General features: G+C 56.2%; 2 protein-coding genes across 2 annotated transcripts; one reads left to right on the top strand and one right to left on the bottom strand.

Moving 5' to 3' along the window:
- Window positions 1-855: 855 nt before the first annotated feature.
- DUOXA2 (dual oxidase maturation factor 2) lies at window positions 856-6,444 on the top strand. Its single transcript, XM_054836989.1, has 6 exons — window positions 856-1,002; window positions 1,143-1,200; window positions 3,050-3,184; window positions 3,369-3,582; window positions 4,674-4,888; window positions 5,327-6,444. Exons 1-6 carry the CDS (start codon window positions 856-858, stop codon window positions 5,524-5,526), a joined length of 969 nt encoding a protein of 322 aa, XP_054692964.1. The 3' UTR covers window positions 5,527-6,444.
- Window positions 6,445-9,677: 3,233 nt separating this feature from the next.
- On the bottom strand, window positions 9,678-15,320 carry DUOXA1 (dual oxidase maturation factor 1). Its single transcript, XM_054836988.1, has 7 exons — window positions 15,187-15,320; window positions 14,214-14,377; window positions 13,288-13,345; window positions 12,592-12,726; window positions 12,227-12,440; window positions 10,717-10,931; window positions 9,678-9,892 (listed from the first exon to the last, which is right to left on the bottom strand). The coding sequence occupies exons 2-7, from the start codon at window positions 14,358-14,360 to the stop codon at window positions 9,678-9,680; spliced, it is 984 nt and encodes a 327-aa protein (XP_054692963.1). The 5' UTR covers window positions 14,361-14,377; window positions 15,187-15,320.
- Between the last annotated feature and the right edge of the window lie 3,909 nt (window positions 15,321-19,229).

Below are 19,229 nucleotides of genomic sequence, written 5' to 3'. Positions count from 1 at the left end.
TCAGTTTTGGTAGGAAAGATCTAACCCAGGAACGGGGGGCAGCTCTGTAATTTCTAGAACTAAAGTGTCAGTGGGAGTTCAAAGCCGTCTATGGGAATTACACACTCCGTCGTCTCGTGTATCTCGGTTTCCTTTAGCCCTGAGATGTGCCCTTGATGTTAGCGCGCTCCTTGGGCCCACATCCCAGCTCTAGGGGTTGCTTCTGGCCCCTCTGGACCAAGCGCAGGAACAGTCCTCCCTCCCCAGACCGTACTTTACAGCTCCTGGGGAAAAGCCTCTTTGAGGAGAGGGGCTGGAAATGGGGGTGGTGGGCGTCGTTCCGCTTGGCCCCTGGCTGGGGATAATTTTGCTGCTGTGAAACTGATGTTCTCAGTGGTTCCTTGTCATTTTGGAGGAAGGCTGCATCTGCCAGTGGTCACCGTCTCGTGGGCTTCCTCTAAGGGTGCACCGCGAAGCAGAAAGCCCCGGCTGCATCTGCTGGAGGGAAGGACCCAGCTCTGTCTGGGGAGGAGCTGCTCAGCAGGTTTTTGGGCTTGGGCTGCTCCTCAGGCTGCAGCAGGACAGCGGCTCCTGGTTCCCCAGGCTGCTACAAACCCTCCAGGCTGGTGGAGCCCTGCCCCAGGCACCTCCTCGCCTCCTCCGAGGGCTTTTGGGTGGTGTGTTTCTCTGCTGGGGAGTATTTCGCCCTGCCTGTTTCTTTGCAGCGTCACATTTCCTTGTCCGTCTGGGGAGTTTTGAGGTGGACCTCCTGCAGCTGGTTATTCCAGACCTGAGCTGGGGCTGGCCACCGCAGGCAGGGCAGTGCAGGGTCCCCGCTGTGACCACCTCTCTCCCGCAGGCTGCCGGAGGTCCAGGATGACTCTTTTTGATGGCATCTACCCCTTCTACCTGCAGCAGAGGAAGGTCTCCGTGTTCGACGTCAGCACCATCATAGTGATCGTGGTCTTCCTAACGCTCACTTGCAGCTTCCTGCTCATCATCCCGGGCATCCGCGGACGGGCGGTGCGTGACCCCTCTCCCTGGGGATAAACATCTGCTTCCCATGTTTTGGATGCCGGGACACTCCCAGCTGGTTTGGGTTGAGGCAGGAGGACAGCCGGGGCTGTTCCTCCCCGCCTGATGTCCCACCTCTCTCCCTGCAGAGGTCATACTGGACTCTCCGTGTTCTCCTCAGCCTTGTCGTGGGAGTGGTGATCGTCGGTAAGTGCTGCACAGCCCTCGGAGGGTGGGTCTGGGGGCAGGATTAAACCCCGGGGCAGGGTCTGCGTTTGGGAAACGTGATCTGGTGGTCACAGCTGTGGCCTGGCCGAGGCTGGTTGCAGGGTCTACCCTACCCCTGCTCTGCAAAGCAGTCACACAGCTTCCCAAAAGGGCTTCCCCATCCCAGGCACGGGGGCTGAGAGAACCTGGAGGTGCCCTGGTCACGTCTGAGTTGAGAGGGAGCTTTGCTGGCTGTAACTGCTCCGCGGAGCTCGAACAGTTCCAGCTCTGGTGGGCTGCACGGCCCCATGTTCTTCTGACCATGCAAGCCGTCCTGAGCTGCCCGCTGCTGAGGGAGCACGGCTGAGCAGCTCGGACCACAGCCAGGCACGTTTGGAGGATGAGAGGAGCCTTGCAGTGATGTGCAGAGAGCAGGTGGAAATAAAACACAGGCAGGGCAGAGGTTGGGGCAGGGGGGATAAAGACCTTCCAAGGAGCAAGGCAGGACGCGATGATTTAGTAGAAACCAGAAAATCTTCTGTTAATGAATGGGAGTGGTGGTGGAAACCAGGCTGTGGGATTTCCAACTCGGACAGGGCGATAGGACGTGTAAGCAAAAGATGTACTGAGGGGACAGAAGATGCCAGACGGGGAGAGCAACCTGACCCTAAATCAAAGAAATGCTCCTGCTGAGAAGGACAGGATGGTTTACAAGGCTGCTTGGAGAGGGAAGATGAAGCACAACCTAAATGACTTAGCCCTGATTCGACCAGGCAATAGAAGAAGATAGCCAGGCTGTGACCAGCCGCGGGACTCTGCCGGCTGACACATGGGCCAGTCCAACGTGCGGTGGTCACCCTCCACATGGGCACGTCCAGGTGCTGGGAGATGCCACCAGAGCTTCCCGGGAACATGGTGCCAGGGTGAAGATGGCAGAGAGGTGGAGATCAGGGCTTGCTCCGCAGCCTTAACCAGCTCAGCCCTGGAGAGCCATCCAGCGCCGCTCTCGTTAGGAGGATGGAGCCGGGCGCTGCTTGGGCACACAGGAGGAATTAATTGTTTTACAGCCAGCATCAGGGTTTCTGTCTGGCGGCAGCAGGGCACGCTCGACCCTGCAGCTAGAAAACGTTCCTGCGGAGCTGCTACTGGATCAGTGCCCTCACAAGTTGATTCAGCAGCTGAACTTATTTTTGGGCAGGTTTTCTCGTTCAGCTTGCGATTAAATCATCACCTTCACTTTCAGCTCATTTCAGTGCTGGAAAATTAAGCCCACCACAAAGCGAAAGTGTTTCAGAAAAAGATACTTTGTTCCAAAAAACCCCAGAAATGCTTCAATTTTTTTCTTTTTTCCCCCAGCTGAAATTACTGTCAGAGCTGTGGTGGCACTTGCCACCCCTCTCCACCGCCTTCCATTTGACGGTGATCTTCACTATTCACTAATAGTGCGATCTAGGGAGCTTAACATTTGGAATGAAACTCACCCCTGTTCCCGAGGTTCAGGAATGGGCTCATCACCTCGCCGTGGTGGGGAGCTTGCAGGGAAGTCCTGGAGAGGTTGTCCAAGGAGGAATCAGGTCACGGGGTTTGTCCCCGGGGATCTGATCTCCTCCGCTCCCGAATCGAGGGAGTGGATGCTCAGCGAGGGGAGGACATGAGCTCTTCCAGGGCGTGGGAGCTGGTTGAGGCATGTCCTGGTGGCTGAGTCAGCTGTCCTGCCCTCCTTACCCTCCCTTCCAGTGCTGAGGAGGGAATGCCGCCCGCCGTTTGTGCTCGCCCACGATTACCCCCTTGAGCACAGCAAAGCCTGAGCCCAGCCCCTCTTTAACCCCAGCTTTACTTTTCCTGGCAGCGGTACAGTTCACAGGGGACTGGGAGACTGGCTGGGTGAAGGCAAACACCTCCTACAAGTCCTTCAGCCGTGCCATGGTGAACGCGGACATCGGGCTCCATGTCGGTCTGGCGGGGGTGAACGTGACGCTCATGGGTGAGTCTGATGTCCCCGTCTGCAGCTCTGGCCATGGACCCAGAGATCTCCAAGTGCTCTGTGGATAGCCTTGGTCTGCGTGGAGGCTCCTGGGACCCTGCTGTCCCTGGGGTGCCTGTGATCCTGGCTGGCAGCGACCATGCTGCCGGGACCCAGCAGGTCCTCAGTCTTCTCCCTCTGGCAGGAAACCCAGTGAATCAGATCAATGAGACCATCAACTACAACGAGCACTTTGCCTGGAGCTTCGATGCAGACTACGACCATATCTACAGCGAAGGGCTGGAGAGGGGGCTGCCCAGCCCCATCCTCTACGTGGCGGAGAAGTTCACCACGCAAAGCCCCTGCGGCATGCTCAGGCAGTACCGTATCTCCAGCCACTACGCATCGGCCACTCTCTGGTGAGCCTTTCTCTCCTGGTGCAGGCAGGGGAGATGCAAGGATGTGGGAAGGGCTCTGCTGCCTTGTCCCGAGGCCTCTGAGATGGATGGTGATTGCATGCTGCCGGGAGGAAAGCCATGCACATGGAGGGGCCTCTGCAAGGTCTGCAGTCAAACCGGTGGCCCTGTAGGCACCTTGGGGTGAGCAGACAGGAGGTCCTGGCTCTCTCTGCTGGTCAGCTCCACCAGGGCTTGGCACAGGAGAGAAGAACGTGGTGCAAATCCTTGCCGTGATGCGGTGATGATGGCAGGGGTCCATCCCTATGGAGGGAGTTGGAGCTGCTGTCCTCGGTGGCCCAGAGAGGCCCATGAGCATGTGCAGAACATTCCCATCCTCATCTGTGAGGGTATTTAATGTCTCAGAGTGGGACCAGGTGAGGAAAAGCTGATGATGCTGTTATTGTGGGGTCCGTGTTGATCCTTTAGCAGGATCTGCTGGGCAGCGACATGTTGCTGCTCACTTGGGCTGAGGGAGAGCCGGTCCACAGCTGTCAGGAGATGGTCCCCTCTACCATGGGTTGTGGAGGGCAAGGGACATTGCAGTGCTTTGGGTTTGACAGCAGGAATGCAGAAGCTAGGAGAGGGGCCTGGCAATGCCATGGAGCAAGAGCTCCTGGCCCATAGCTGAAGGTTCCCCGTCACCGAGCTCCTCAGCCCAGCCCAGAGCTTCTGCAAATATGCCTGCTTCTGCAATTATCCCAAGTCTCTGTGGGGTCTGCGCTGCCCCACACGTGGAAGGGCAGGGAGCTGAGATGGTCTAGATACACTGAGTGGGCTGCCGTGGCCTCCTTGAGGCTGGTACGGTCTGTGGGCTGAGCAACGGGAAGAGGAAATCCGGGCTTCTGCCTTCTGGATGTAGCAGTGTGAGCATCACACATCTGCTTACTCAGCCTGGGAGGTTAGGGATCGCTCCAGCCTGCCCACAGGGCTTCTTGGACTCATACAATGCAACCTGGAGTCCAGATTCCTCCTCCCACGTGGAAATCCTCACATAGAGCATCCTAATCCGTGGCAGTTGCATAACTCATCCGTTGGCCTTCTCTTATCTCCAGGGTGGCCTTTTGCACTTGGCTCATCTCCAACATGCTCTTCTCCATGCCCGTCCTAGTCTACGGTGGCTACATGCTCCTGGTCACAGGGGCCTTCATGATCTTTTCGTTGCTCTCGTTCTCCACTGTGAGGAACTCCCTGATGTGCCCGATCCAGTTTGGGACCGCAACCCTGCGCATAGGCTATGGGGGATCTTTCTGGCTCACGCTAGCGATTGGTAAGGACACCGAGCTACATCAGGGCATGCCACCTTGTCCCTCTGGGCATGCAAGAGTCCCAGGGCTTTCCCCCCCCAGAAGGTGGAGGTGAGAGAGCTCGGGGACCGCAGCCCACCAGAGCCCCAGCCTGTGCCTTGGCAAAGCAGATCCTGGCAGAGATGTGGAGAGGGCTGGTGGAAGGGGGAACACCATCACCATCTCAAGGGTGGTGGAGGGATTTTTAGTCCCTGAGGTGCAGTAATGCAAGGAGATCGGGATCACTTGCCTGGGTTTTAAGACCCATGCCTGGGTTTTAAGGTGCTGGGTGCAGCAGCTGAAGCCAGCTCGTAGAGGAGAAGGCATTGTTCAATGGCAAGGGGCCATCAGAGGAGGGGTGTGGGGTGGGAAGTGTGCTGGTGTTTACAGGAAGGCTCTCAGAGAGCACGTTTGTCTTCCAGGCTTGCTCTGTTTTGTGGCTGGGATCACTGTTGTCTCACTGCACTACTTCAACTTGGACCTACTGAAAACTTTCTTTGATCTCCGTGAGGAAAAAGCAGAGGAGTACCAGGAAATGACTGAAGTGTACGTCAACCCTCATTTTGTGAACAAAGGACTGTCTCTTTCTCCACCCTCCAAACTCAACCCCAACAAGATCTAGAAGAACGTTTTTCCCACCCCTTCCCTGGAGGTGGGCCCGAAAGGGCAGAGCACAAACGCTTCTTGATGTCCCCTGAGACCCATTTCCCCATCCAACTGCCTTTGATGAGTGTACGCGTCCACGCTGGGGTGGGTGCTTGCTGAGCAGTACCTTTGCAGCCTGTATCTCCCTGACCGTGCCCTCTGGACAAGGGCAGGCTTTGCAGAGAGCCGTCAGGCTGCAATCGGAGCAGCTCGCAGCTCCAGCGACTTGAGCTGCACGCTCACCTGGGATCTCTGTCCCGGGAGAAATGTCCTTCCTGCTCCATGCCCTGGCACAGTGAGTCTCCGATGGCCAGTTCCCACGCCAGACGCCGAGCTCACCGGTGAGGTTTGTCATGGGGAGCACCCGTGACTCCAAAAGCCGGTGATGAAACCCGCTTGTTTCTTTCCCGAGCGCGGACATTTAGCATAGACCTTTAGATGTACCTAGGGAAGCCAGACACAGACCCAGACTCCATCAGGCTGGATGCTGCACGGGCTAGAGTAAAAAAGCTGCTCCAGAAATAAAGACTGAGTAAACGTACGATGGTGTTTGCTGGGTGGGGATGTGGCGATGTGATTATTTCCACGTTCAAACTTGGGCTTTATTAGGTAAGACTTGCAGCCTAGCGTGGTCCAAAAAGAGGGCACAAGAAAGGAAGGAGAGGGAAGAATGAAGTGACCCCCATCCAGCTGGAGCACACTTGGGCTGGCTGGGCTCACCACGAAACGCAAGCCCCAGGCCAGGAGCCAGAGCCAGCCAAGGTGAGAAATGAAGCGCGTCACGCTGCGTTATTACAAAGAGAAGATGGGCTCTGGCACCAAACCCACCGGCCTGGTGAAGTCTCCACGGGCTGGCACGAGGAGATTGCCGTACCTGAACGCTGGAGACCCAGGCAGCTTCAGTCCAATTAATTGTAAAGGACGTAATTTCAGTATTTTGGCTCTTTTCTTTCTGAGAAAAGATCCTTGCTCTTAAGTTACTTCTTTCACGTGCTGTTTGCGTTGCACTGTGATTTGTTATATGCGACAATTATTATTTTCAATAAAACTTTATTAAAAACCCGCTCCTTTGAAACACTTTGGGCATTTTGGGGGGCTGGGGCATATCTGCAGGCGAGACCCCAGCAGCAGCATCCTTCCCACGGGGGGAAGCTGCCCTGGCAGAGGTGGCCCCAAGGAAGGAGGAGGCTCGCTGTCACGTTTCAAGGTGAGCCATTGAGAAACCCTTGTCATGGGGAGCAGCACGCTGGAGGGATGCAGGAGAGCCTCAGAAAGACTCTGACTAGCTGAGCGGCAGCACAAAAACCATAAGATTAAATCAACAAAACTCCCTCAGGTAAAGCAGGATTCTTTCTCAAGTCTTCCTTGCGTTCAGACATGTCAGGTCCTCGGAGGCATCATGAAAAGATGCTACAACCAACCACAAGTTATTGGGGCTGGAGTGGGACAGATCCCATGCCCTGAAAGCACCGGAGGCTGGGGGGTTTCCCCATCCTTTCTGCCACCACATCTGGGACTCTCCAGCCTCATCTCCTGCTCTTACGCATGATTCCTCCCCCAACAGCATCCTCACCAGAAGAAAAGCTTTGGCCTGTTGCATCAGACGCACAGGGACGTGAACCCAAATAAACAAAACGTAAACAAAAATTTGATCTGCGTGAAGCACAGAGACACCAGATCCCTGCGTGTCTTGCCCGCTTCCTAGCAAACGCAGGTCGGCCAGGTTTTCTGCAGCAGACCTTGCACGGGGCTGACGGAGCAGTGGCCATGATGGTGGGAGGCAGAGACCCCCTGCCACACTGTCTCTCATGCAGAGCAGGACAACAGGGGCTGGCTGTGTCACGGGGAGGGCTGGCCACCTGCAAGGAGATTTGCAGGTGGAGGACTTCTTCCCTTGCCGTTGCTCAGGGATGATTATTTTGCCTCACTACCTGTTGTCATAGCAGCTTCTTCACCTGCACTGTAAGAGCTGCGGCTGTACAGCCCCGGGGTCGTGCTGCTGCAGGTCCTACCTCCTCTGTCCACCACAGCTCCCGGCTCAGTTTTCTGGCTGGACCGAGCCATTGTCGGACAACAAGACATAAAATAATTGCCATTAAATCCCTGGCTCTCAGCCCAGGCTGCTTCTGGCCCCACGCTGTCCAGGGAATCTGGCATCTGACCGGAGAGTCAGTGCCAGCAATGGAGCAAACGCCGTAAGTGTGCTCAGAGAGAGCACAGCCCTGGGGGTCTGCAAGGACCATGGTCCTCATGCCTGGGGGCACGCATTGCACCAGGGCATGCAGACACCATGCCATCTCCCCCAGGCTGGGCTGCAAGGGCGAACATGCCAGGGAAAAGCAGAGGTTTGTGAGGGCTGAACTTCAATTCAATAAATAAAAGAGGTTTGCTGCACCTTGGATCTAGTCTATCTGTAGGCTGAAGCATCTCCCGGTAGATGCCATTGGGAACATCCTGGCTGAGGTCTCCCAAGCCCAGGCAGTTCAACTCCAACCTATTTTTAAATGCCTGTTGGGTCCTCTAGGTCCTCATTGAAGACTCTTCCATCCGGAGTGGGATGGGGCAGGATGCCATGTCTGAGCACCCCCTCCCCAGAAACCTACCCCATGGTGGTCCCTCTGCAAACCTCTCTGCTGTGCTGGGGATCGCTCCCATCAAACCTTCCACATTGCCAGAGTCACTCCAGGAGCTAAAGTCCTCCCATATCCCCCCTGCTCATTTCCCTGGGGATGCTCCGATACCCTTTTTTTACTGCATGTTGAACTGCCAGTATTGCCCTGTGCCGACTAGCCGTGGTGCGATGCCCCATACGGGACCACAGAAGGGCTCTGCCTTTGCCTTCTTCCCTTCCCTACGGCTGTCACGTCGCAGCAACAGAGCATCCCCAGCCTGCCAGCCCCCAGAGGGACGCCTCTATCAACCAACAAGAGTAAGACCGGGTCCGACTCATTTTATTGAGACAGAGGGGAAAATAAGCGAGCACTAAACAGGGGGAAAAAAAAAAAAAAGTTGCAAAACCTGCACAGAGGTAAAGGGGTGCAAACCTGAAACATGCTCCCTCCCTGCGTGGGCAAGGTATCTGCCAGCTGTCAGCAGCCAGGAGTGGGCGGCTGCATCCACCTTGGGTGTGCAGGATTTCAGCATCGTGTGCCCCACGACACGCGTATTTCCACGGCTGAGCAGGAGGAAACCAAGCCTCCCAGACCCGGTGTGATGCTCACCTCTTGCTAATTGACTACAGCCGCTCTCCGGGGCACTGTAACACCTCCATTCCCATCTCCTCCTCTGCTTCCCTCCCACCAAAACATTTTGTCTTCTTTCGGAGAGCTGTGAGAGCACCGATAACTTGCAGGCTGGTGGCTGTGGTTCGGGATGTTTATAAGCACCATAAGAAGCAGGACCCAACCAACCAACTCTCTGACCATGCCATTTCCAGCCCAAGGTGCAGCCCAGCACATCTCAGACTTACATCGAACTTGAGCTGTGCGGTGTCAGGATGAGCCTGAAATCCAGGAGGCCTCCAAGGTCTCATACCTCCAGCATCCTACTAAATCGTGGACCTCCTTGCCAACCTGCCCTTCACTCCAAACCAAGAGGAGATGCTGGATACAGGACAGCCCGGTGAGCACAGCTCTACTCGCTCTTCCTGACTGATGATGGGAAGAGCATCCCTGGGCAGAGGGGACTTCTCGGGGGCCTTCAGGGTGGGGGTGCTGTTGCAGGGGCTCTACTTCTTTGGTTCATATCTGTGTGTCTGCAGTTATTTGGTTTCTCTCCAGTTTGTTCTGGTTTAGTCTCTGTATCTTAGGGAGGACTCTTAGGGTTTGTTGGGGGTGGACTAAGGGGAAGGGCAGTAGCGCAGTGCCTGTAACTGGACAGCCAGGGATGGGGCATGGATTCTCCTCATCCCAAAAGCTCTTCCAGCTGCTGGTGAGTAAAACAGCAGGGAAAAAAAAAAAAAAAAAAAAAAGGGCACACTGTCATATTTGAGACACCTTTCCAGACTTGGATATTCTTGTCACCCAGCTCTTGTTGTGTCTCTTCCCACCTGGGCTCCTGGAAGGGTTGGACCGGAACATGAATTCAGGAGGGGTGTCCCTGGGCTTTGCTCTGCCTCCCCCTGGTGCCTTACAGCTGGGTGGCTGTCACCTCGCAAAGCTCACCCAGGGGGACCATCAGCACGTCCTGCACAGAGGAGCTGGGCTCAACTGGCAGGTAGGACTTGTCCTGCCCCTCCTCTTCTTTTCGCTTTCCCTCGTCCAGGTTAAAGACGAGCTTCAGCTTCTGTGGCTGCACAGAGTTCAGGATGATGACACTCAACCCCAGCAGCAGGCACAGCAGCCCTGCAACGCACAGCATGGGGAGACATGTTACCACCTCCTGCCCGCTGTGTTCCCGCCCCATCCAGACCTGGATCTGGGGTTGGAGGCCAACAGCAGGTGGCATCACCCAGGAGGTCAAGAGGAAGTGTTATTTTCCTCTCCATGGCTGGACTCTGCCACCAGTTTGGGCTCCCGAGTAGAAAAGAGAAGTCAACGGACTGGAGCAGATGGCCAAGAGAGTTGGGGCTGGAGCCCACCACATATGGGGAAAGGCTGGAGGAGCTGGGCTTGTGTAGCCTGAAGAAGAGGAGTCTACAGGGGGACCTGATTGCCATCTTCCGCTACCGAAAAAGAGCCAGTCTCTTTTCGGAAGTGCACAGTTGTAACATGGGAAATTCCGGTTTGATAAAAGGAAATAACTGCTGCCCGTGAGTGGGACAGCTGTGGGGCAGGTCCTGAAAGACAGAGGGGATCTTTAGCCATGGGGACATCCACCACCAGATTGAACAAGGCTGATGGGGCTTTGAGGTTAGCCCTGACCTGGGCAAGGGCTGGGAGAGACACCCCTGAGGGTCTTTCCCTGACTCTGCGATTCATGACTTTCACGGCACTCCTCTGGGCACATCTCCACACAGATAACTTTGGCATTCAGATCTCCTGGCTGGTCAGCTCTTTTCCCCACAGTCTCGATGATGCTACCCTAAATTCTTGTATGTCATATAAACAAAGTCATTTTCTGTGACCAGCCATGGGGACGGAAGGGATGAGGCACCGTTGGGGCATCACTGAGCATCATCACTGCAGGGATGGAGAACAAAAGCCCCAGGAGTGAGCTGAGCACTCACCTGTCGCTAATGTCAGCCAAAAGGATCCACCATAGTCTGTTTTCAGGGAAGCTGGGCCAAACTGGATGGGACACTTCGGAGTGTTCCTCGCAGTGAAGAAGAAGAGCAGCGAGAAGAGCATCAGCGCGGCAGTGAGCAGGAGCATGTAGCCACCGTAGAGCAGGATGGGCATGGAGAACAATAGGATGGAAATGAGCCATGTGCAAAAGGCCATCCTGCGAAAGGACCACAAAACTGAGCAGAAAGTGTCACGTTTGGGGCCTGTTCTCAGGGTCTCCTGTCCACATCCCAATGGAGGGATACAGCCTGGGGCAACCTGCTCTAGCTGGCCTTGCTTGAGCAGGTGGGCTGGACAGGCTGACCTAAGGAGGTCCCTTCCAACCCAAACAATTCTGTAACTCCATAGATGGTAGAGCTGTGGGACAGGTCCCACAGTGCTGGAGAGGGATCTCCATGCCTGGGGGCATCCAGTGTTGAACTTCATGAAGCCCTAAGCCCCTTGATACAGCTTTGACATCACCCCTGCTCTGGGCGGGGGACTGGAGTAGAAACCTCTGGAGGTCCCTCCAAGTTAATTCTTTCTCTGAGTCTTGTGGTCTTCCACAACCGGCTGCCCCAGGCAGTTCCCACCTGTTCAAAGGGAGAATGGCAACAAGGGAGACCTTTGTGTGGAGAACCGCAAAATGAGCCGTGCCCACATCTGATTCAGCATCTGGAGTGAACCCAGTTGTCAGCCCTGCCCTGTGTGGGGGGTTTGGGTTTAGCTTGCTGGGGAGGTGAACTTAACAAATTGTTCTGATTCCAAGAATAATAATGAAAAATAAGTTTACATCAACATCCCTGCCTTGAAATAGTCCTTCTCAGTAGCAGAAAGAATTGGGTAGGGCTAGTTATTTTTCCTGAAAATAAAAAAAAGGAGATGTGGGCAGGGACCTGGAGCCTACGCCCATAGGGGGAATCACAAGACTCACCCTCTCTGAAATGCCTTCCCCATGACCTCTGAGACACATGGGGATGCTCTGAGACTCCACTATCACAACACACACAGGGGATCTCAGCTTTACACCACAAGACAGACTCTGAGCACCCTCTTGATGGTCCCTCCTGCTCCCCACCAGCAGGTCTCATGCCCTCTTGGGCATGCAAGAGGAACACCCCACCCCCCCCCACCCCCCCATGGCTGGTCTTATTGGGGGCTCCACATCTTGCCTGGGAGAGGACCATAAGCCCCAGAGAGTCGCACCTTTCCTTTAAATGAAGAACAATTTTTCTCCAACAGCAATTTTGCACATCAGGGCAGAGGACACAGAAGAGGACTCTGGGGAGATGGGCAGGCCAGGAAGCATGAGCATCCTTGTTTCTGCAGAAGGGTGGGTGCCAGAGACCAAGCCAAGGCTTTGGCATGGCCTCACAGGGAAGAAGGTGGCTCCATCAAGCTCCCTCTGCTCTACCTGGTTCCTTCCACCTCCCCACTGAGCAGAGCTAGGGCTGACCTCTTGCTCTAACTTACCACAGCGTGAGGGACGCGTAGTGGCCAGAGATGCGGTACTGCCTGTGCACGCCACAGGGGCTTTGCGTGGTGAACTTCTCCGCCACATAGAGGATGGGGCTGGGCAGCCCCTTCTCCAGGCCTTCACCATAGCTGTGGTCATAGTCTGCATCGAAGCTCCAGGCAAAATGCTCATTGTAGTTGATGGTCTCATTGATCTGATTCACTGGGTTTCCTGCCAGATGGTGAAGAATAAGGACCTTTCTCAGCCTTGGAGGCAGCTCCAACACTTCCTGGTGTGGAGGTTCAGGGCCCACAGCCCCAGTACCCAGGTGCATGGCTGCCAAACGTGTACCCAGTCTTCCCCTGTTGTGGTATGCACTCACCCACCAGTGTGACGTTCACCCCTGCAAGGCCAATGTGCAGCCCGATGTTCGCGTTCACCATGGCACGGCTGAAGGACTTGTAGGAGGTGTTTGCCTTCACCCAGCCGGTCTCCCAGTCCCTGGTGAACTGTATGGCTGTCAAGACTTCAAAGGTTAGTCATAGGCTGGTGGCAAGACATCTAGTGCTGGAAGCACCTGCCATGATGGTCACCATGGCCTGAGCATCATCTACCCCATTCCAAGGGCAAGACCTGGGTTGTGAGGCCCAAGGAGCAGAAGCCTTGCATGTCCTTCCCCCACATCAGCCCTGATCCATGACCCTGAGAGCATTGGTTTCTCCCCAGATCCAGTGCAGTCCCTAGCCCTAGAGGCAATGGGGCTGATGCGTGGACACAGGTCCTCATCTAAGCACCTGCCAATTTGTCTGGGTCCCCTGGCAGTTGGTGGTGGGCTTTTGGTGACTGCCCTGGAGGTGGTCTGCACCAGCCTTCAGAGAGGAGACAGATGGGTGCTTGCACCTCCCACCACTTGCTGGAGCCAGGTCCCAGACACAGACGGGGGTCGGTCTTCCCCATAAACTCATCCTGCGGGCTGGACTTGGCGTTTGGCTGCTCTGTTCACCCTCCCTCACCTTGCTCCTCCATCCCCCAAGTCTTGGGCATCCTTGAGCTCCCCCCCCAGGTCCCTGGTACTCACTGAGGACCACCGCTCCCACGAAGAGGCCCATCACCACCCGCAAGAACCAGAAGAGTCGCTGCAAGGGGTGAGCAGAGAGGGGGGACAGGTCTCAGTCAGATTTTGCCATGGGGACCTCAGCACTAAGCATGTCATTTAGAAATGTCAACTGGTGAGAAACGAGCCTGTCCTTCCCCTGGGGAGTCACCCCATGGGCTCTGCAGTGGCCGGCATCGGGGGGGGGGACATGGCTGAGGCATCCCTGTCGTGGGGTGGGGAGGCAGCAGGGAGATCCAAGCAGAGGAAGAAGGTCAAAACAGCCCATTTGGGAAACTCTTCCCTTTCAGGGAAGGAGGATGGAGACACTCCCTTTAGTAGTTCCGAGTTGGGCTTTCCACACTTATCCAAAACTCACATGTTTGGATGGGTTGGCAGCTGGCCACAGCTGGAGACAAAAGCAGCAGCCGGGAGTTCGCCGCGTGTCCCCTGGGGAAGAGACGCCTCTCGGCCAGCCCCGCTGCAAAGCCAAGCATGCGACACGCGCACGGCATGCCAGCGGTGGGCTCGCAGTGGGATCGGGTGGCCACTGCCCCCCGAGCAGCGCTGGGGCACGCATAGTGCACACCTCCTTCTTTTATTAGGGTTTCAGGGAAGGTGGAGCGAGGACTTGGAGCCTCACCCTGTTTTTCCACTCCTGTGAAATCACTCGGGCTTGCTTATGGAGAAATCCAGCCAAGCTCAGGTCTGGCTGCCTTGTAAATTTGGGATGGTGGAGTTTGGTGTCTCCAGCACGGGGGTGCATGCTGGGTTGAGCCCCATGGCTCGCTAGAGATCCCAGAGCCCTGGCCATGAACCTGTGGGCATGTTTGATCCCCACATCTGTTTTTGAGGCTGGGACACACAGAGCAGGGACCAGAAGGCTGAGCTCCTCCAGCCGCTCTACTTACCCCCCTACCCCGGATCCCTGGCAGGATGATGATGAAAGTAGCCAACACGGAGAGGAAGACGGAGATGATGATGGCCCATTTGATGTCGAAGGGGAAGCACGCATTGGTGCCGGGGTAGAAGGGGAAGGATCCATTCCACAGCGTCATCCTGCTGCCTGGGACAGCTGGAAATCAGCACCAAGAGAAACATCGTGGAGGAAAAAAAAATCACCTCCGCACTTCCACCCCACCCATCCTTCTCCACAGAGCCATCTCCTGCCCACTTGCCAGGGCACTGCTTGTCCCAGGCACAGCTGTGCGTGCATCTCCAGAGCCCATGCACATTGCAGTCCCACATCTGGGCGTACGTCCAGACATCTCCCATGGGAGCCCTCCATCTCCCCAGGGTACATCCCATAGCAAAGCAGGTTTGGAGTCACCAGGGAATCCTCTGCAAAGCTCAGATGGTCCCCAAGATGCGACAGCGAGACATGCACACATCGCTGGGCCTCTCGCTCCCCTCCTCTGCCTGTTCTCGACCCCTGGTCTCTTGCCTGTGCTCCCACCCTCCCTGGTTCAGCTCTTTCTCACACAGCCTGGCTCCCGCTTGTGGGTGTTGTGCTCAGGGCGCTCGGTGAATCACCGCACAAACGCGCAGGCTGCGCCCCGTCGGGCTGCTCCTCACTGAGCCCCAGATGGAGGTAACTCCTCGCTGTCTGAGGAAACAGGAATAACCCAGAGGGGACAGAGAAACCGCCTGTCCCTGGCAGCAGGCTGCCAGTCACCGCCTGCCAACCCTCTGTCCCAGGAGCTGGCTGGAGGCAATGCCGTGCCGCGGTGGGCAGAGAGATGCTGCTCAGGATGGTTTTTGCCACGGCACTTGGCCAAGGCGCTTCCCTGACGGGAAAGAGCTGCTCAGCATCCCCTGGGAGCGGGGACCGTCCCAGTAGCGGCTGCAGAAACACCAGTACCCCCTTCCCCGCGCCGAGCCTACCTCCTCTGCGGCTGATCCCAAGGGCTGGCTGCTGTGCAGAGCTGTGGCGTGCGTCAGGATGGTGCTGTGCCTCCCTGCCTGCGCTGCCTCCCCGGGCTGCGGGCGAGAACCCAGCCCGACGTGTCACGGTTCTATTTCTCCCAGCGTTTTTTACGGTGCCCGCCTCCAGAGGTGGCTGGATCGTGCAGCCTTACCCAGGGCTGATCGGCCCCCTCCGGCACGCCTGCTGAGCCCCGGGGCAGACCGGGGAGCTGCGGGCTGGCGCGGTGCTGTGCAGCGTTGCAGAGGTGAGTGAGCCCAGCGGGGGGCTTTGCCGCCTTTTCCTCAAATTTTCCCGCAGAGCAGTGACAAGTCCAGCTGTTCCTTATGGCACGAAGACCCTGGGGCTGCCGGGATGCTCAGGAGCTTCAAGCCCTCACCTGCACTGCCTGGAGAACGATCCCCACTGATGTCATCTAGCATGGTTTGTGGCTGCACGGTCTCCTCGTTGACCCTGCTCCTGACTTCATCCCCCGGGGGGAGGTTCCCTGGGAAGGTCCTGTCCGCCCTGTTGGTCACTGGGCAAGGTGACATCGTGGCTGGCAAAGGGGACCAGCAGAGAGGCACAGATCCAGAGGGGCTCCCAGCCCCGCTATGCAGAAGATGCTCAGGTTGCTAACCTGGCTATATTGTGAAGATCATGGAAATTCAAGATTTTGGGGTTTGCTCTCATTCTTTGGCATTTTGGTTGGCTTAAGAAGGTTGCAATGATGCCAAGAGGTCCCAGTGTGGCAGAAAGACTCTCCTGACCCATGTTCGGGGGCTTCTTCCGAAGCTGGCACAATTACTGCCATCCCCTGGCTATTTCTTTCTGCATCCCAGCGCATGGTCTGGCTGTGTGCCCTGAAAAGCCGTGCTTCCCACCCCCTTGGCAGAGGGAGGTAAAAACAAGCTTTAATTCATGCCCAGCAGGAAATAAAGGCATTTATGGGCAAAGACTTTGCCATTTCCCCTCAAGCCCCAGACCGGTGCTGCCCAATCTGAACACTGAATCCCTCCCCAGGGGTTGTTTAAAAAAAATTAAATAAAAGGTGGCAAGGGTGACGTGGCTGGGAAACGCGTGTGCGGAGCTGTACTGCTGAGGTGTCCGCTGGTGCAGGCAGCGCCGGGGATGTGCCGTCAGCTCCGGCTCCGGCAGCGTCTGCAAAGCAGAGGGAGACGTGGGCTTCACAGCAAACGGTGCAGATCCTCAGGGACGATCGTGTCGGACACACGTGGACTTCTTGGAAAGGTGGAAATACCTTCCCTCCCACCGAGGAGGTGCCTGGTAATTGGCAGGCTGAGATTAATTAAGGCGGGGAAGATGCAATCACATGAGGTGGGATGAGAAGTGTTCTGGCCAGGGGTTACACTCCCTGGAGCTGGCTTGGCCAAGCTAACGTATGGGGTTTGGCTGGGGAAGAGGTCGAGGTGCTGTGGGGTTTGTGCTGTTCAGATGAGCGCCACAAACATGTCTTTTGGGGAGATGCCCTATTGCCAAAAATGGAAGCAGTGGGGAGGAAGCTTCCCTCCTTCTCTAAAGGAGGTGCCCAGCAACACAGCATTTGTGTGCGAGGACATCAGGGGAGCTCACAGGGCTGCTTTGGTTCCCTCATCTGTCCCCAGTGGTGATGGAAATGGGGTGTGATGGCGGAGGCGGGGGGGTGCTCCACTTCCCTGGCGTGCTGATGGGGTCGTGGGCTGGCAAGCGTGGGAAAACTGCTGGATTTACCCCTCACCCCGCACTCTGCATCCACAAAGAGGTCCTACAGAAAGCCTGAGGCCATGATGATAACTGGGGTTTTGGGTTTTTTTCCTCTTTTTTTTAATTTTCTGTCTATTTCTGCAGGTAGTAAAGGTGTGCAGTTCATTGGACAGTTTCCAGGGAACAGGTCTGGGGACTTGTTCTGGCTCACCAGGAGCTCGCAGCCTCACGCTCAGGGCGCTGCTCCCACTGCCAGCACCCTGCCATCGCTTGGGCAGCCCTCTTTTATTGGGCAGCTCCTGCTTCACTCGCTTGTGAGCCATGGACGGGGCGATTAGGGATGAGTCAACCGATCCAGGTCATCTGAGGGAGGTGGGGGCGAGGGGAGCAGCACCCATCACCTCTTGCACAAGCAGCCACGCGGCGTTGGATCAGCCTCCGTCTCTTGTGGTGCCAGGAACTGAGGCGGGGAAGGTGCGGGGACATGCCTGGGCATGGAGGCAGTTTTGGGGATGGAGCCGGAGCCCCGAGAGGCCATCCTTTGCTCAGAGGATTTCTGCCTGACCCATGGGTGCCAATGGGACAGACGTGGTGTTTGTGTCCAGGTGTCACCCTGCCCCATTGGCTGTCCCCGTCGCCCCTCTGTCCTGGTCCCTGGCGTGGGGGACGCTGCAGCTGGGGTCAGGCTGGTGATGTGTTGCGATGGAGCCCGTCCAGTGTCCCATGCCATGCCTGGATGCAGCTCCTTGGCCGGGACTCTTTGAAACAGCTAAATGACCCATGATGGAGCAGCTTGAAGGGACGGACAGGAGGAAGGATGGGAAGACCCCCTCTGGCCAGTTTCCACCTAGCTGAGCAGAGAGGTTCATGGTACTGTGGCCATGGTTTGGCTCTAGATATATTTGCAAGAAGGATCTATTTTTTCCAGCTTTGCTTGGAAGGTACTTAGAGATTTTGAAAGAAGGGGAAGGTGTTGCTGCCCATTACACTGCCCAGCGAGCTGGGTTTCATATCTCATGATGGAGACAGCTCAGGGTCAACCGAGATGGAGGCAGGGCTCTGCAGGAGCCACCCGTCATCCTAGTGGGAATCGAAACAGGAGGGGTTTCTGCCACACTTTGAGGAAATTCTCATCCAGAAATTGTGTTGAGGGTTCAGCCCTCTGCTCCTTCCAAGAGCCATTACGTAGGAGAGGAACAAGTCTCCTATGGCCTGGACCTTCAAAGGCATGTGCAAGGAAGAGCATCTTACTTGGGGCTGCTTGATCATCTTTTCTCCCAGCCCCGACCAGACTTTCACCTTCTGCCAGTGCTGTTGCAGGTTTCCGTGTGCTCTCAGAGACCCAGGGACAGAAACCCAGCTGCTCTGTTGCCCTTCTGAATATCTCCATCCTGCCCAGAGACCCCATGTTTGACCCCATGGGCACTAAGACCAGTGCCTGTGATGGGGAAGGGAACACCTCGATGTGGAGCTGGGGCTGGGGCAGGTCCCTGTTCCCTGCCAGGTGCCGTGCCCCTTGCTGGGATTGTCCAGCCTGGTTGAGGGGCTGCAGGTCCAGCCCTTCTCTCCTGTTCCGCAGACCCCAGGTGCCCCTTCCAGGCTGCCCTGATCCCAGTGTTGTAGCTCTGGGATACAGGGAGGGAGTGTGGGAGGGTCTGAGCACCCTGATGCTCTGGGAGGACAGAGGAGAGGAGGAGGACATCACTTCTCATCTTGCATCTATGTTAGAGACATTGCCTCTCCACTAAAGAGCAAGTGGGGTTGCCAGCTCCCAGATTGTGTCTCCAGCCTTATCCCTGAGGGACCCGCTCATCCAACGGAGCTCTGCTGCCCCGACATGAGCGTCGGGAAGTGCATTAGCTTTTGGGACACACGTCATCAGGGATTTTACCGTCCGGGCTTGGGAAACCCTGTCCCCACAGACAACAGCCATTCCTGCCAGTTTGACGTAACTACCAGCGAGTTGAGCTTTTCCAGGCTTTGCTGGGGCTTGTTAATGATACGCTGTGTGGTAATTAGCACTTTCATCCCAGGATGAGACTTAGAGAGAAGCTTTCTCTTGTAATCCCTGTTGTTAGAGACCTAATTAAAGTGATACACATTTTTTCCATGGAGCTCCTGTGTCTAGTGTGTCCCTGCCAGCCTTGAAATTAATGGACGGAGCAATGCTACCCCACCTCAGACTGCGATGCAGGTCTGTGTCTGAGCGCACACAAGCACTCTGCACCCCGTACCCTGGCTGCGGGTAGAAGATCATTTGAATATCTGTTCCATCCAGGCAAAAGTGCCAATAGCACATGGTGTAATAAGAAATCGTACA

The sequence above is a fragment of the Grus americana genome, chromosome 10, assembly GCF_028858705.1.
Source record: "Grus americana isolate bGruAme1 chromosome 10, bGruAme1.mat, whole genome shotgun sequence".
Classification (NCBI taxonomy): domain Eukaryota; kingdom Metazoa; phylum Chordata; class Aves; order Gruiformes; family Gruidae; genus Grus; species Grus americana.
This window is presented reverse-complemented; position numbering and strand designations above follow the sequence as displayed.

Excerpts from the sequence above, each read along its gene's own strand:
- DUOXA1 (XM_054836988.1), bottom strand. The coding sequence starts at position 14,360 with ATGACGCTGTGGAATGGATCCTTCCCCTTCTACCCCGGCACCAATGCG. Across the intron at positions 12,727-13,287 it reads CGTGGGAGCGGTGGTCCTCA|CCATACAGTTCACCAGGGAC; the intron begins GTGAGTACCAGG and ends AAGTCTTGACAG. Across the intron at positions 10,932-12,226 it reads TACGCGTCCCTCACGCTGTG|GATGGCCTTTTGCACATGGC; the intron begins GTAAGTTAGAGC and ends GTCCTTTCGCAG.
- DUOXA2 (XM_054836989.1), top strand. The coding sequence starts at position 856 with ATGACTCTTTTTGATGGCATCTACCCCTTCTACCTGCAGCAGAGGAAG. Across the intron at positions 1,201-3,049 it reads CGTGGGAGTGGTGATCGTCG|CGGTACAGTTCACAGGGGAC; the intron begins GTAAGTGCTGCA and ends TTTTCCTGGCAG. Across the intron at positions 3,185-3,368 it reads GGTGAACGTGACGCTCATGG|GAAACCCAGTGAATCAGATC; the intron begins GTGAGTCTGATG and ends TCCCTCTGGCAG.